An 11,206-nucleotide genomic window follows, 5' to 3' on the forward strand; every position below is an offset into this window, starting at 1 on the left:
GGTAAATACCACTTGATTCAGTGTCTTTGTAAAGTAATATACAAATCTGTAACAAGTGAAGTTTTAATTCCATAATTATAACAATTACAAAAGTAATAAAAAGAACTAACACTTTGCGACTTTCTCTTATACAACTAGCAATCTCAATAACAATCTATATCTTTACTTATTCTGCTTCAGAATAGCTTTAAAATCTTTACTAGTTACGTGATTCACGAACAAATAACAATTAGCGGTCTCAATAACAATCTAAAGAATTCACGTCTTCATTCACCTCGTAGATACCGAGTATGTCATCTAAGAGCGATGATAAACTGCGTATACCTTCCTTCCACTGCTTATTCTGCTCCAGAATAGCTTTAAAATCTTTACTGGTCACGTGGTTCACGAACAAATATGGAGACGCTGACTTCAGCAGTCTTATTTTAGGTTTAACTTGCTCAGAATCTGAATTCTGTAAGCTCATGTGACGATCATATATGTTCGCCAGTAAGTTTATATCATCCGACTTTAATATGCCCTCAATGATATTATCAGCTCTTTCCGTGTAAGATGGTAAGGTTTCCATGTCATTAGAATCATCGTCCTCTTTGATAGAGCAAATTAGATCATCGGCTGTGATCGGATCCCCTTCATTTGGTTTTATACATTCACGTAACTTGTGTTTGTTCAATATATCCAAAAGTTCCAGCGATATGTTCAGAGCCAGCTCCATGATTTCAGTCTCGCTGTCATTGTTCAACAATTTTACCAAGACGGTGAGGCAACCGATTGAGGATAGTTCGTCTAAGACTTTTAGTAGTCTTTTTTGGATTTCAGCTGCATTTAATGTGACAATTTTGCGGGATTCCTTTGAGAAGGTAACGGGTGGGAAGGTCCCGTCTAACATGCCTTGTTCTGTGAGTAGGGTTTGTATGACGATTCTCCAGAACTTCAACGCGCTGATTTGGACTTCCCAGTGGAAATCGCTTAATGCTGATGACACCATGTACTCGTATAGTGTATGTTTCGCAATGGCAGACAGTTTTACATGCTGGTAGATCTCACACAGGACATTACAGGCCTCCTTTCTTACAATGCCCTCGGAGTTAGTTCTTAGGATAGCTAGTATTTGTTCCTGTTAACAAATAGCATAATTTAATATTGAATGAACCAATATAAAAAAGAATAAGACCACCCCTTCTCTTTCCCATGGATGTCTTAAAAGGTGACTAAGGGATAGGCTTATAAACTTGAGATTATTATTTAAGGCAGTTACAATTTGAATCTCAACGCTATAAAAAAGCCAAACAGCTGGGCGAGGCCATCAGTCTTTTCGAGACTGTAGGCCCTGTCTACCCCGCAAGGGATATAGACGTGACTATATGTATGTATGTAATATTGAATCATAATGAAACAAGTTATCTACAAATGTTATACTTTTTTTCTTGAAAACTCTCGGAAACAAAAATGGCCGGAAGGTCTGTAAGAGCACAGTTAACAGTTATGAGTTGTGATAAAATACACACCTGTATGTTGGGGTACTCCGTCTTCAACTGTTCCCAGATGCTGGTGACCCTGCTGGCTGCACCCAAACACTTCAGGGCTGAAGCCTGCACGTATGACTCGTAATCGTTCAGGGCGATAGCCGCGGCCACATTGATGAGGTTCTCCTCCATGATTTGTTTCTGGAACGGCGGGAATTCTGTAAAAAAAAATATGAAACATTTTGAAATTTAAAGATAAGCCATAAAGTTCGAATTCCAGTATGTAAAGTACAGTCTCATAGACTTTATTGGTGTAATTTTAAGATTGCATTTTGAAGATTACATTATTTGCATATGGGTTTTACAACTATCTCTATCTTATACTTATTCACTATTTTTTTAAATGCAGACAATGAGCATTCGTTCACGACTTTAGACTTAAGAAATCAATATTTTTAAGTTGACTTTTTTTATAATATTTTGTTACTAAGAAGGACATCGTTTAATTCCGAGCCTGGTATAGCAGACACGAGCAATAAAGAACATGACGATAATATTAAAAAAAAATTATAACATTAACTTACTTATATAAGACAGGTCCGTGCAAACAAATAACAACTCTAGCGCCGAATCCCTCACTTCCCAGCGTAAATCATTCATCTTAGTGTTGATAAGGGATCCAATCTCGTACACAGCCGAGCCTGGTGTAGATTCCAGCAGCAGGGAGAGATTGGGAGTTAGGAACTTCTTTACCGATAGCGCAAGTACGTTTAGAGATACCACCACGAACTGAAAGAAACAATTATTCTTGGAAAAAATTGCGATGCCTTAGCCTAAACTTGTATAAAATGGTAGATTTTTTTTTGTTATTGATTTTGTTTTTAATCTATACTAATCTAAAACTCTGCGTGTTACACGTTCACAGCTATCCTGATAATCCGATTATGTTAAAACTTTGTATGAATGTTGTTATTTGCTATCAAGAATAGGCAATTTTAAATGAAAATTTCCACGGTAACTGTAAGTTAAATCTACGGTAAAAGATAGTTATTAATGTTATATAAATTAATCCGAAAAAATGCAAGCCAAATAAATAAACAAAGGTCTGATGAGAATCTGACCTCAAGATAACAACATAGTCCCTGCTTTTTATAAGCCCTTGAAAAGACTAAAGAACGTCACAAACCTTTGGCGGCAAATTTGGCTTTTTGAGAATACCATGTACGACGCCATACAGGCACAGCACCTCCAAGCTCTCATTCCAGGTTATGTTATAGTTCTTCACCAGCGACAGTATGATCTCCATCACGTGGCACATCACCACAATCTTCTCCGAACACTCCGAATACCCTTCACCATCCGACTCGGTCACTTTCAGCGGATCATAGTCTTTTATAACAAAGAACAACGATTGAAACATTATGTTAGCCTGTTCATCTGTTAGGTGCGTCTTTAAACACGTCAGCATTTTGACAGTCTGCATCACCGTGGACATGACATCCGTTTCCGTCATGAGATCTCTTATACCGTACGCGGCGCGCATCGTATGCTCGCTATAAATATTATTCACAATATTCTTCATATGCATTACAATAATCTCCTCCTCCATGATTTCTGTAGTCGTCCTACCCATAGTTATCCAAATCATCAGCGGCACCACACATATAAACAATATCTGAGTTTGCATCTCCAACTTTTTGTCATTCTCATTCATGAAGGGCTTTTGGTTCTGCCACACCATATTCCATATCATGTTGCATGCGCTGCAGAACTCTAAAACCAACTTAGTGTTGCGCCTCTGTATCAAAAATCTCAATGTGTTGAAATAAAAAGCGTTCAAACCGAGAAAGTCCTCTTGAGTATACGTAACTCCTTCTTCTAGCGGCTTCAACTGAAATATACTGCTCAATGTTGCCCAGAATATTATCTTAGCACACATGAGTATAGTCTCTTCGGATCGCAATCTGCCGAAAAACATTCCTATATTGGTGATAATGAAGCATTCTGATATAAGACAATTCATGAGTTTGCTTGCGGTGCGTATACGATCTTTCTCACTGCAAATAGCTAGCAGCATATGGCACATCGGTTCGATCTTCTTGCAAATTTCAATTTCATTCTCATCGCTTAATATATTCAGATTGACGAGTCCGATATCTTGAATGGGGGCTAGGATAAAGGTTAAAGCTATGTTAATGTTGTTGACATCGCCAAAATCATTTAATGCCCACATGAATTTGGCAACGAATTGGTAGACTTGCCGGACGACGAACACGGTTCTCTTCTCGTTGACTAACATCAAAATGTCTTTCCACACTCCTGTTCTTATCAACCACATCATGCCTGAAAAATGTCTGACGAGGGAAAGGGCCACTTCCAGAAAAGCCACCCTCAGGCTTGCGTTCATGCTTGGCGAGTGAATCTCTTTGAAATTCTTAGCGACGTTATCTCCGATTAGCGCGAACATCTTAGCGAAATGAAGTTCTTTCCTTGAAGCCAGACCAAGAAGTCTTGTTAGGAATACTTTCACTGAAATGTGGTAGTTTTCAGACCGACTTAATGAGTCAGCTATCAAGTCAGACATAAGCGGCATGGTCGCAAGCTGAGCTATTTCTGTAAAGAAATTAAAACACAATTATACGAAACAGAATGGAAACAAGTAAATCATCATAACAGAAACATGACAAAAAGACTGTCATGTGGCCTTATTAAGTTTTTACTCATGAGAGCGTATATGTATACAACCTCCGGCTGAAAATGGTCTGGAGCCAGGCATGGCACACAGTCTAAGGGTTGCTACACACATAATCGGGCCGGCATTAATCGGCACAGCCGGGCGGTAAAATCGAATATGTGTAGATGAATGTTCGGGAAAAAAGCCGCTCGTCTTTGCCGCTCGATTACAAAGGCCGGGCAACAGCCGAATGGAACAATCGGCCAAACCGGGCGGTAAAATCGAATATATGCAGATAATGTTCGGGAATCACAAACCGCTCGGAGCCGCACACAATCACTCGGCTCGGCAACTGCCGACTTATGCCGATCGGCTTTTGGCAACAATTTTTGTTCAGTAGTGCTAAAAATGTGGGACGAAGACGACGTGTTGTTAATTTCCGCAGCTTTTGTCGTTATTGCCGGCTCTTTACTACGAAAACCTCGAAGATTCTGGGTGCGAAGAGGCCTTCAAAATCGTGACAATGAAGATTTTCTTAATAGATTACAAGAAGATGACTGTGATGTGTTAAACTTAGAATACAGAAGCAACGGTGGATTCAAAGATTTTTTTAAAATGTCAAGTAGTGATTTTGAATTACTTCTTCAACTGATTGGACCATCAATTAACAAAAATGATACAAAATGGAGAACTGCTTTAACTGCAAAAGAAAAACTCGGAGTTACTTTAAGATATTATGTATCTGGAGACTCATTTGGAAGTTTAATGCAGACATTCAAAATTTCACAGCAAAGTGTTTCTGAAATAGTACCTGTAGTAAGTCAAGCTTTAATCACAGAGTTGAAGAGCTTTATGCAGGTAAGAAATAATTCAAGGTGATTAATTGTTGGGTTAAAGGAACATATTCGAAATTAGAATCTGCATTTATTTTTTTATTTATTAAAAAAAATGGAAACATTTTTTGGTATTACGAAATCAATCACAAATAAAATTAACAAATAAAGTCAACATAAAATAACTTTAGCATCTAGCTTTTAACTAAAAAATTATCAGTCACGCGAATATTACTCCGTAATAATTTCAGGAATGGAAAGTTGCGTCGCTTAAGAACTATCATCCATCATAAATCAACATAAACACCACATTTTTAGCATGTTGCTTTGAACAAACTAAATGCACGACATTAAGCTAAAGGATCACGTGATTGTTCTTCTGCAATAACTTTAGGAACGGAAAGCTGCGTTTCTTGAGAATTATCAATCAAAGCTGGTTTATTGTTATTTATGGAAATATATCCTTGTTTGTCAGAATCTGGCACAAAGTTATTAGTACCATCATTAGTTGCAGAGCTGGTACTTGTGTCTGGTCGATAGTAATTATATGAGTCGTATACTCCGAGTTCCCCCTCCATTAGAAGGGTATTTATTTTATTTTGCAAAGTAAGTCTTGCGTAAGGACAATAAATTTTTCTCAACTTCACAGCTACTTGGTCACCGAACAAGGAGAATTCATCTTTGTCACTCCGATTTTTGTATACCTCCGTCATAATAGAATATGCACTCGAAATTTTTTCGTTGACATTCCCCACGTTGCGTGAACGCTTTCGGCATTCATCTGAGGTTTCAGTGCAAGCAGTCGTACTATCTAAGCTGTCTTCAGCAGTGTAATCAATCTGAAAAAATAATAATTACTTATAAATAAATAGTTTTCTACATTTCAGATGCCAAATACCGAAGAAAAGTGGAAAAATATAGCAAAGGGTTTTAACGATAAATGGAACTTTCCGAATTGTCTCGGTGCGTTAGATGGGAAACATGTGCGAATTGAAGCACCATTTCACAGTGGCACTGATTACTACAATTTTAAAGAATACTTTAGTATTGTGTTAATGGCACTTGTAGATTCTGATTATAATATCCTGTATGCTAATGTTGGATGCCAAGGTCGAATATCAGACGGCGGAGTTTTTTCAAATACTATATTGGACAATATAGAAACATTGAATGTGCCAGAAGACAGTGAGCTTCCTGGGAGACCGTGCCGGACACCATACGTAATTATAACTGATAATGCATTTCCTTTAACAGAAAGATTTATTAAACCATACACATCTTTAGGGAAAAAGGGATCGAAAATTAGAATTTTCAATTATCGTTTGAGTCGAGCACGTCGGATGGTTGAAAGTACTTTCGGAATTTTAAGTAAAGTGTATGGGTGCTTTCGAAGACCGTTCAAATTACAACCTAGCAAAGTAACAAAGGTTGTGATGGCATTATTACATCTACACAATTTTCTCCGAAGAAATGATGAATCGAGGCATTTATACGAATACTACGCGTTTCAAGGTGATAGAAGAAATGCCACAAATGACGTGGGAATAAACGTAGGAGAGGCTGAAGAAACTAACGCTGAAAATGCAAATATTGAACCAATAATGCTGTACAATTTTTCGCCCGGTGAAATTGTCAGGGATGAATTTGCTGAGTATTTCTGCTCGCATCAAGGAAAAGTTCCTTGGCAAAATAAGTATTAAAATTTATTAATATGTACTAAAATCAGTGTAGCTAGCTAGATTTGTGTTGATAATTAAATAAATATGTTGTAGTATAGATTTTAGTTTTTTATTTACTACTAACTAGCAACCCGGCCCGGCTTCGCACGGGGATTTCTTACAATTATGTTTTGTATGAAAAAACTTTCGAGAATAAACTGTTTGAATATAATGTAAACTGCAATTAATTTCGTTGAATAAAACAAATACAAATGCTAACTTTGTTTTATACTATGTAGTCTAGGTACACTAATCTACACTAATATTATAAAGAGGGAAACTTTCTTTGTTTGTTTGGTTGTAATGAATAGGCTCAAAAACTACTGGACTTATTTTGATGAAATTTGAAAGATAGACTAAACCTTTAGGAGTAACATAGGCAATTTAAAAAAAATCCCAGGAACAAACATTTTAATAACATAGCAATCGACCGGGGCTTCGGTTGCGTTAAATTTCCTTTATTTTAACGTAATGCTGCACTGAAAACTATGTTGGCCGTCGTATTTGTAAGTGGCAACAAAACATATTGATTTTCTGGAGATCCTACTCGAGAAAGAGCAACATATAATTGCCCATGCGAAAAGCACTCCTTTCTGAGGTCGATGCCAACAATCGAAAATGTTTGTCTCTGGGATTTATTTATAGTGAGGGCAAATGAGACCTTTACAGGAAACTGTAACCTTTCAAAGTATATACTTAGGTAAATCCGTCGGTATCATTGGGATCCCTATCGGTAATGTAACTATTGGATTTTTGCATGTTAAGCCGATTTTAATTAGAAGTACCGGTTTAAAAAAATTACATAAATATACACCCTCAATAAAAAATTTATTTAATTCGAAAACGCAATCATTCACTTTTAATTTTTTTAATAGCGCCATCTGTCGTTCCATACTATAAACTGGCAAAATTTCAAATTTTAATAAAAATTTTTGCATGTTAAGCCGATTTTAATTAGAAGTACCGGTTTAAAAAAATTACATAGAAATACACCCTCAATAAAAAAAAATATTTAATTCGAAAACGCAATCATTCAAATTTAATTTTTTTAACAGTGCCATCTGTCGTTCCATACTATAAACTGGCAAAATTTCAAATTTTAATAAAAAAATTTTGCATGTTAAGCCGATTTTAAATAGAAGTACCGGTTTAAAAAAATAACATAAAAATACACCTTTAATAAAAAAAAATATTTAATTCGAAAACGCAATTATTCACATTTTAATTTTTTTAATAGCGCCCTCTGTCGTTCCATACTATAAACGGGCAAAATTTCAAATTTTAATAAAAATTAATCAAAATGTCAATGAATATAAGAAATATTTTCTAAAAATCAATAAAAATAAATAAAATGAAAAAAAAAAAACTTACACACGGGTACCACGGATCGAACCATCGACATCGACATCAACTATATGACCCTTGGCATTTACCACTGAGCTATTGAATGATACTTACAGGTGGCGAAATTTTGAATAGGATTCTTATAAATTTTTCTTTTCAACCTCATTTGGTCTTTTCTTAAAGTCAAATTTAAAAAACCTATTTTTTATTGCATAACATTAATAACATAAGCTACTGTCCAAATTTCGCTTTTATAGCTTCTATGGTTTAGGCTGGGCATTGATTAGTAAAAAATCATCGGTCCGCGCGCAGTTTCACCCGCGTGGACTACAAACAATGCCCAGCAGTGGGATAAAAAGTAGCCTATGTTACTCCTGAAGGTTAAGTCTATCTCTGTGCCAAATTTCATTCAAATCGGTCCAGTAGTTTTTGAGTTTATTCGTTACAAACAAAAAAACAAAAAAACAAATCTTTCCTCTTTATAATATTAGTTTGGACTAGCTTCCCGCCCCGTGTCTTCGCCCGCACTTTATTAGATTTTCAACTAAGTAAATCGGTTTAGCGGCTTTGACGTGAAAAGGTAACAGACAGACAGATACTTTCGCAAGGATAAGGGTTACATGGATGGGATGGATAAGGAGAATGGATATTATCAGTTAATCTAATCTATAACACAGATACACTTAACATAGACAGAAAAGGCCATTTATAATTGTGTAGACAACTTACCATTTGCGAATCCATAGTCTTGCGAGGTTTATTTCTGGATGATAAAAATAATAAAGATTTGTAGGCGAACCATTTCGAAGTAAATGATTCATCGGCCCCAGATCCACTCTTTTTGCTGTCTTGTTCTTTCTTTTTTTCCCTTAAAAAATGACTTTGGAGGTTTTTAATTTTTCTCTCAACTTCAACTTTTTCGACTTCAAACTTTGCTGCAATTTCTACTAAGGCATCATGTCTTTTGATTTTATTTTTATAGAATTCGTCTTTTGAATCCCATAACAACGGGTAAGACCGATAGCACTCGATAAATTGGATTGTTTTTTCCTGCGACCACTCCATTTTACGTGTGTATACTACGACAAGCATGTACAAAATGACCACAAACATTCAGAGACGACGCCGACGCGTGACGCCCGAATGAAAACCGAATTGTGCCGATTGAACCCGAATGAACTACGTATATACCCGATCGGCACAAGCCGAATGAAACCGAATGTTGTAGTAGTAGTTGCGAGTCGGCTTTTTCGTTCCACAAATACCGTTCGGCAGTTGCCGAATCGAATGATGCGTTTACTCGAATGAACTACCCGATCGGCACAAGCCGAATAAAGCCGAACAAGTGCAGTGATTACTTCGGGTCGGCTTTGTTGATCGACAAATGCTGCCGAACCGACAGTGCCGACCCGCCTATGTGTGTAGCAACCCTAACAGAAGATTGACTTTTAACTATAGAGGAAATAACGTAGGAAATATAGTGGTTATGTTCAATCATGTCAGTGTTTCTAGCATACGAATTAAGATTAAGTAACCAATCATCATTAGTATAATAGGTTGAAGCTGTTAGCTACAAAGAATACAAAAAGTATTGATCAGGGAAGCAAGCTCAGTCATAGGGGCTTTTCACAAACCTTGACACAGCAGTTAAACAAGGCCATACAGGTTAAAGACTGTTGGCTTTGTCCAACCGTAAGTGATACATATAAGATTAAATGTATAACAACGCATATGTTATATTCATTCTCTTCTTTAGAGGAAGAGAAATAGTATGGCCTATAAACATTATTTTATAACCCTTCTAGTCCAAGAGCTATTATATTAAAAAGAAAAAAGGATGTGGATGCGCAGGGAAGCGTAAAGATAAGACAGGTTTGAAGCTGTCTACGTAGTATAGCATGTGCGACGCCGTTTTTATCGTGTGAAAATGAAAAATTGTATGCTATAACCATTTTATGTTACTTATAAGAGGTTTCTTTACTTGTACTTTATTTTTTGTAAATTTATTTATATTATTATTTATTCATGACCCACTCTGCCCATCACTACCTACGCCACAGCGTACATAACAAGCATTCTCAAGTAGTTTCTATGATGCATAGTGTGCATTGACAAGGTTGGAAAAAAAAGTAACTCTTCCCTGCAAGTGGGTTTAAAATATACAACGGAAGATAAAACTCATAGAGAACATTCCTAAGAATGCTGATATGCATATTTACACAAGGTGTGGGCAATGTGATAACAGTTTATTTTGAGAGCATTGCTTGAGCATACTAATTATCAGTGTAAGATTCTTCCAACACAAGACCTTTTGACCTATATAAATCCAATTTTAAGTCATTTAGACTTAGAACCAATTTTAAGTCATTTAGTCTTAGAATTGGATTTATGTAGGTCAAAATATTTTTAGGAGTTCAAAAAATTTATATTAGTTATCAAATATTTTTAAAATGGACAATATAATTGTATGTTTATATGAATAATGATTATAATATAACAATGAATAATGATAGTAATTATTATTTACCTGGATCAGATCTATCCAAAAGTTTGTTGATAAAAGCGTCGGCATAGTAGTTGTTCATCACATAATTGGGAGTCTCAAGTTTCTCAAATAACAACTTTATTTTCTTAAGAGTTTGACAATATTTCTGAACTTCCATTTTGAACATACACAGAAAATGATATTGCAGATGGCAAGGTATTAAATACAACAATAAAGTCCAAAACGAAGCACACGAGTCATACTTTGATATAAATTAGTTTAAATATTTATCTAATTTATACAAGTTGTTGTTATTAAGTCATTAAATATACATTTTTAACTTAAAGCTTTGAGCCGAGTTAGCTGAATAATTGTATTTATATCGTTATTAAGATAAAATAAAATCTAAATAAATTTGTAATCGTGCGTGACTTGCTTGCAATTTTTTTGATTTGTACGCGTCGCAAAGAATCATAGAATAGAATAGAAACCAATGACATCGCTCCGTCGCAGTCAGTGACATTGACAATGATAAAACAAACTGCCATGTACCTACTTAATCAACAAAACAAAATGAACTATTATACGTACTGACTCAAAATAATTATGTATAGGTTGAACTGTCATCGTAACTAGCACGCGTGCCAAAATCAACACTCATGAGTCTTTTTTGAGAACATCGATCT

The 11,206-nt window shown here is 35.8% G+C and overlaps 3 protein-coding genes across 3 annotated transcripts; 1 reads left to right on the forward strand and 2 right to left on the reverse strand.

Annotated features, from left to right (window-relative positions):
- Nucleotides 1-49: 49 nt before the first annotated feature.
- LOC106142595 (uncharacterized) lies at nucleotides 50-11,003 on the reverse strand. The gene is made up of 5 exons (XM_013344410.2): nucleotides 10,563-11,003; nucleotides 2,653-4,079; nucleotides 2,051-2,255; nucleotides 1,509-1,684; nucleotides 50-1,117 (listed from the first exon to the last, which is right to left on the reverse strand). The coding sequence occupies exons 1-5, from the start codon at nucleotides 10,705-10,707 to the stop codon at nucleotides 239-241; spliced, it is 2,832 nt and encodes a 943-aa protein (XP_013199864.1). The 5' UTR covers nucleotides 10,708-11,003; the 3' UTR covers nucleotides 50-238.
- LOC132902297 (uncharacterized) lies at nucleotides 4,549-8,088 on the forward strand. The gene is made up of 2 exons (XM_060946774.1): nucleotides 4,549-4,998; nucleotides 5,861-8,088. Exons 1-2 carry the CDS (start codon nucleotides 4,549-4,551, stop codon nucleotides 6,671-6,673), a joined length of 1,263 nt encoding a protein of 420 aa, XP_060802757.1. The 3' UTR covers nucleotides 6,674-8,088.
- LOC132902298 (uncharacterized) lies at nucleotides 4,992-9,444 on the reverse strand. Its single transcript, XM_060946775.1, has 2 exons — nucleotides 8,765-9,444; nucleotides 4,992-5,812 (listed from the first exon to the last, which is right to left on the reverse strand). The coding sequence occupies exons 1-2, from the start codon at nucleotides 9,146-9,148 to the stop codon at nucleotides 5,324-5,326; spliced, it is 873 nt and encodes a 290-aa protein (XP_060802758.1). The 5' UTR covers nucleotides 9,149-9,444; the 3' UTR covers nucleotides 4,992-5,323.
- Nucleotides 11,004-11,206: the final 203 nt, after the last annotated feature.

The sequence above is a fragment of the Amyelois transitella genome, chromosome 12 (assembly GCF_032362555.1).
Source record: "Amyelois transitella isolate CPQ chromosome 12, ilAmyTran1.1, whole genome shotgun sequence".
Lineage (NCBI taxonomy): Eukaryota > Metazoa > Arthropoda > Insecta > Lepidoptera > Pyralidae > Amyelois > Amyelois transitella.

Bases quoted from the DNA above. Each gene is read 5' to 3' on its own strand.
- LOC132902297 (XM_060946774.1), top strand. From the start codon at position 4,549: ATGTGGGACGAAGACGACGTGTTGTTAATTTCCGCAGCTTTTGTCGTT. The intron at 4,999-5,860 runs GTAAGAAATAAT...TCTACATTTCAG, and splicing joins AGTTGAAGAGCTTTATGCAG to ATGCCAAATACCGAAGAAAA.
- LOC106142595 (XM_013344410.2), bottom strand. From the start codon at position 10,707: ATGTTCAAAATGGAAGTTCAGAAATATTGTCAAACTCTTAAGAAAATA. The intron at 4,080-10,562 runs GTAAATAATAAT...ATTTCTTTACAG, and splicing joins TTTGGATAGATCTGATCCAG to AAATAGCTCAGCTTGCGACC. The intron at 1,118-1,508 runs GTGTGTATTTTA...ATTTGTTAACAG, and splicing joins CGGAGTACCCCAACATACAG to GAACAAATACTAGCTATCCT.
- LOC132902298 (XM_060946775.1), bottom strand. From the start codon at position 9,148: ATGTTTGTGGTCATTTTGTACATGCTTGTCGTAGTATACACACGTAAA. The intron at 5,813-8,764 runs GTAAGTTGTCTA...TTATTTTTTCAG, and splicing joins AGACTATGGATTCGCAAATG to ATTGATTACACTGCTGAAGA.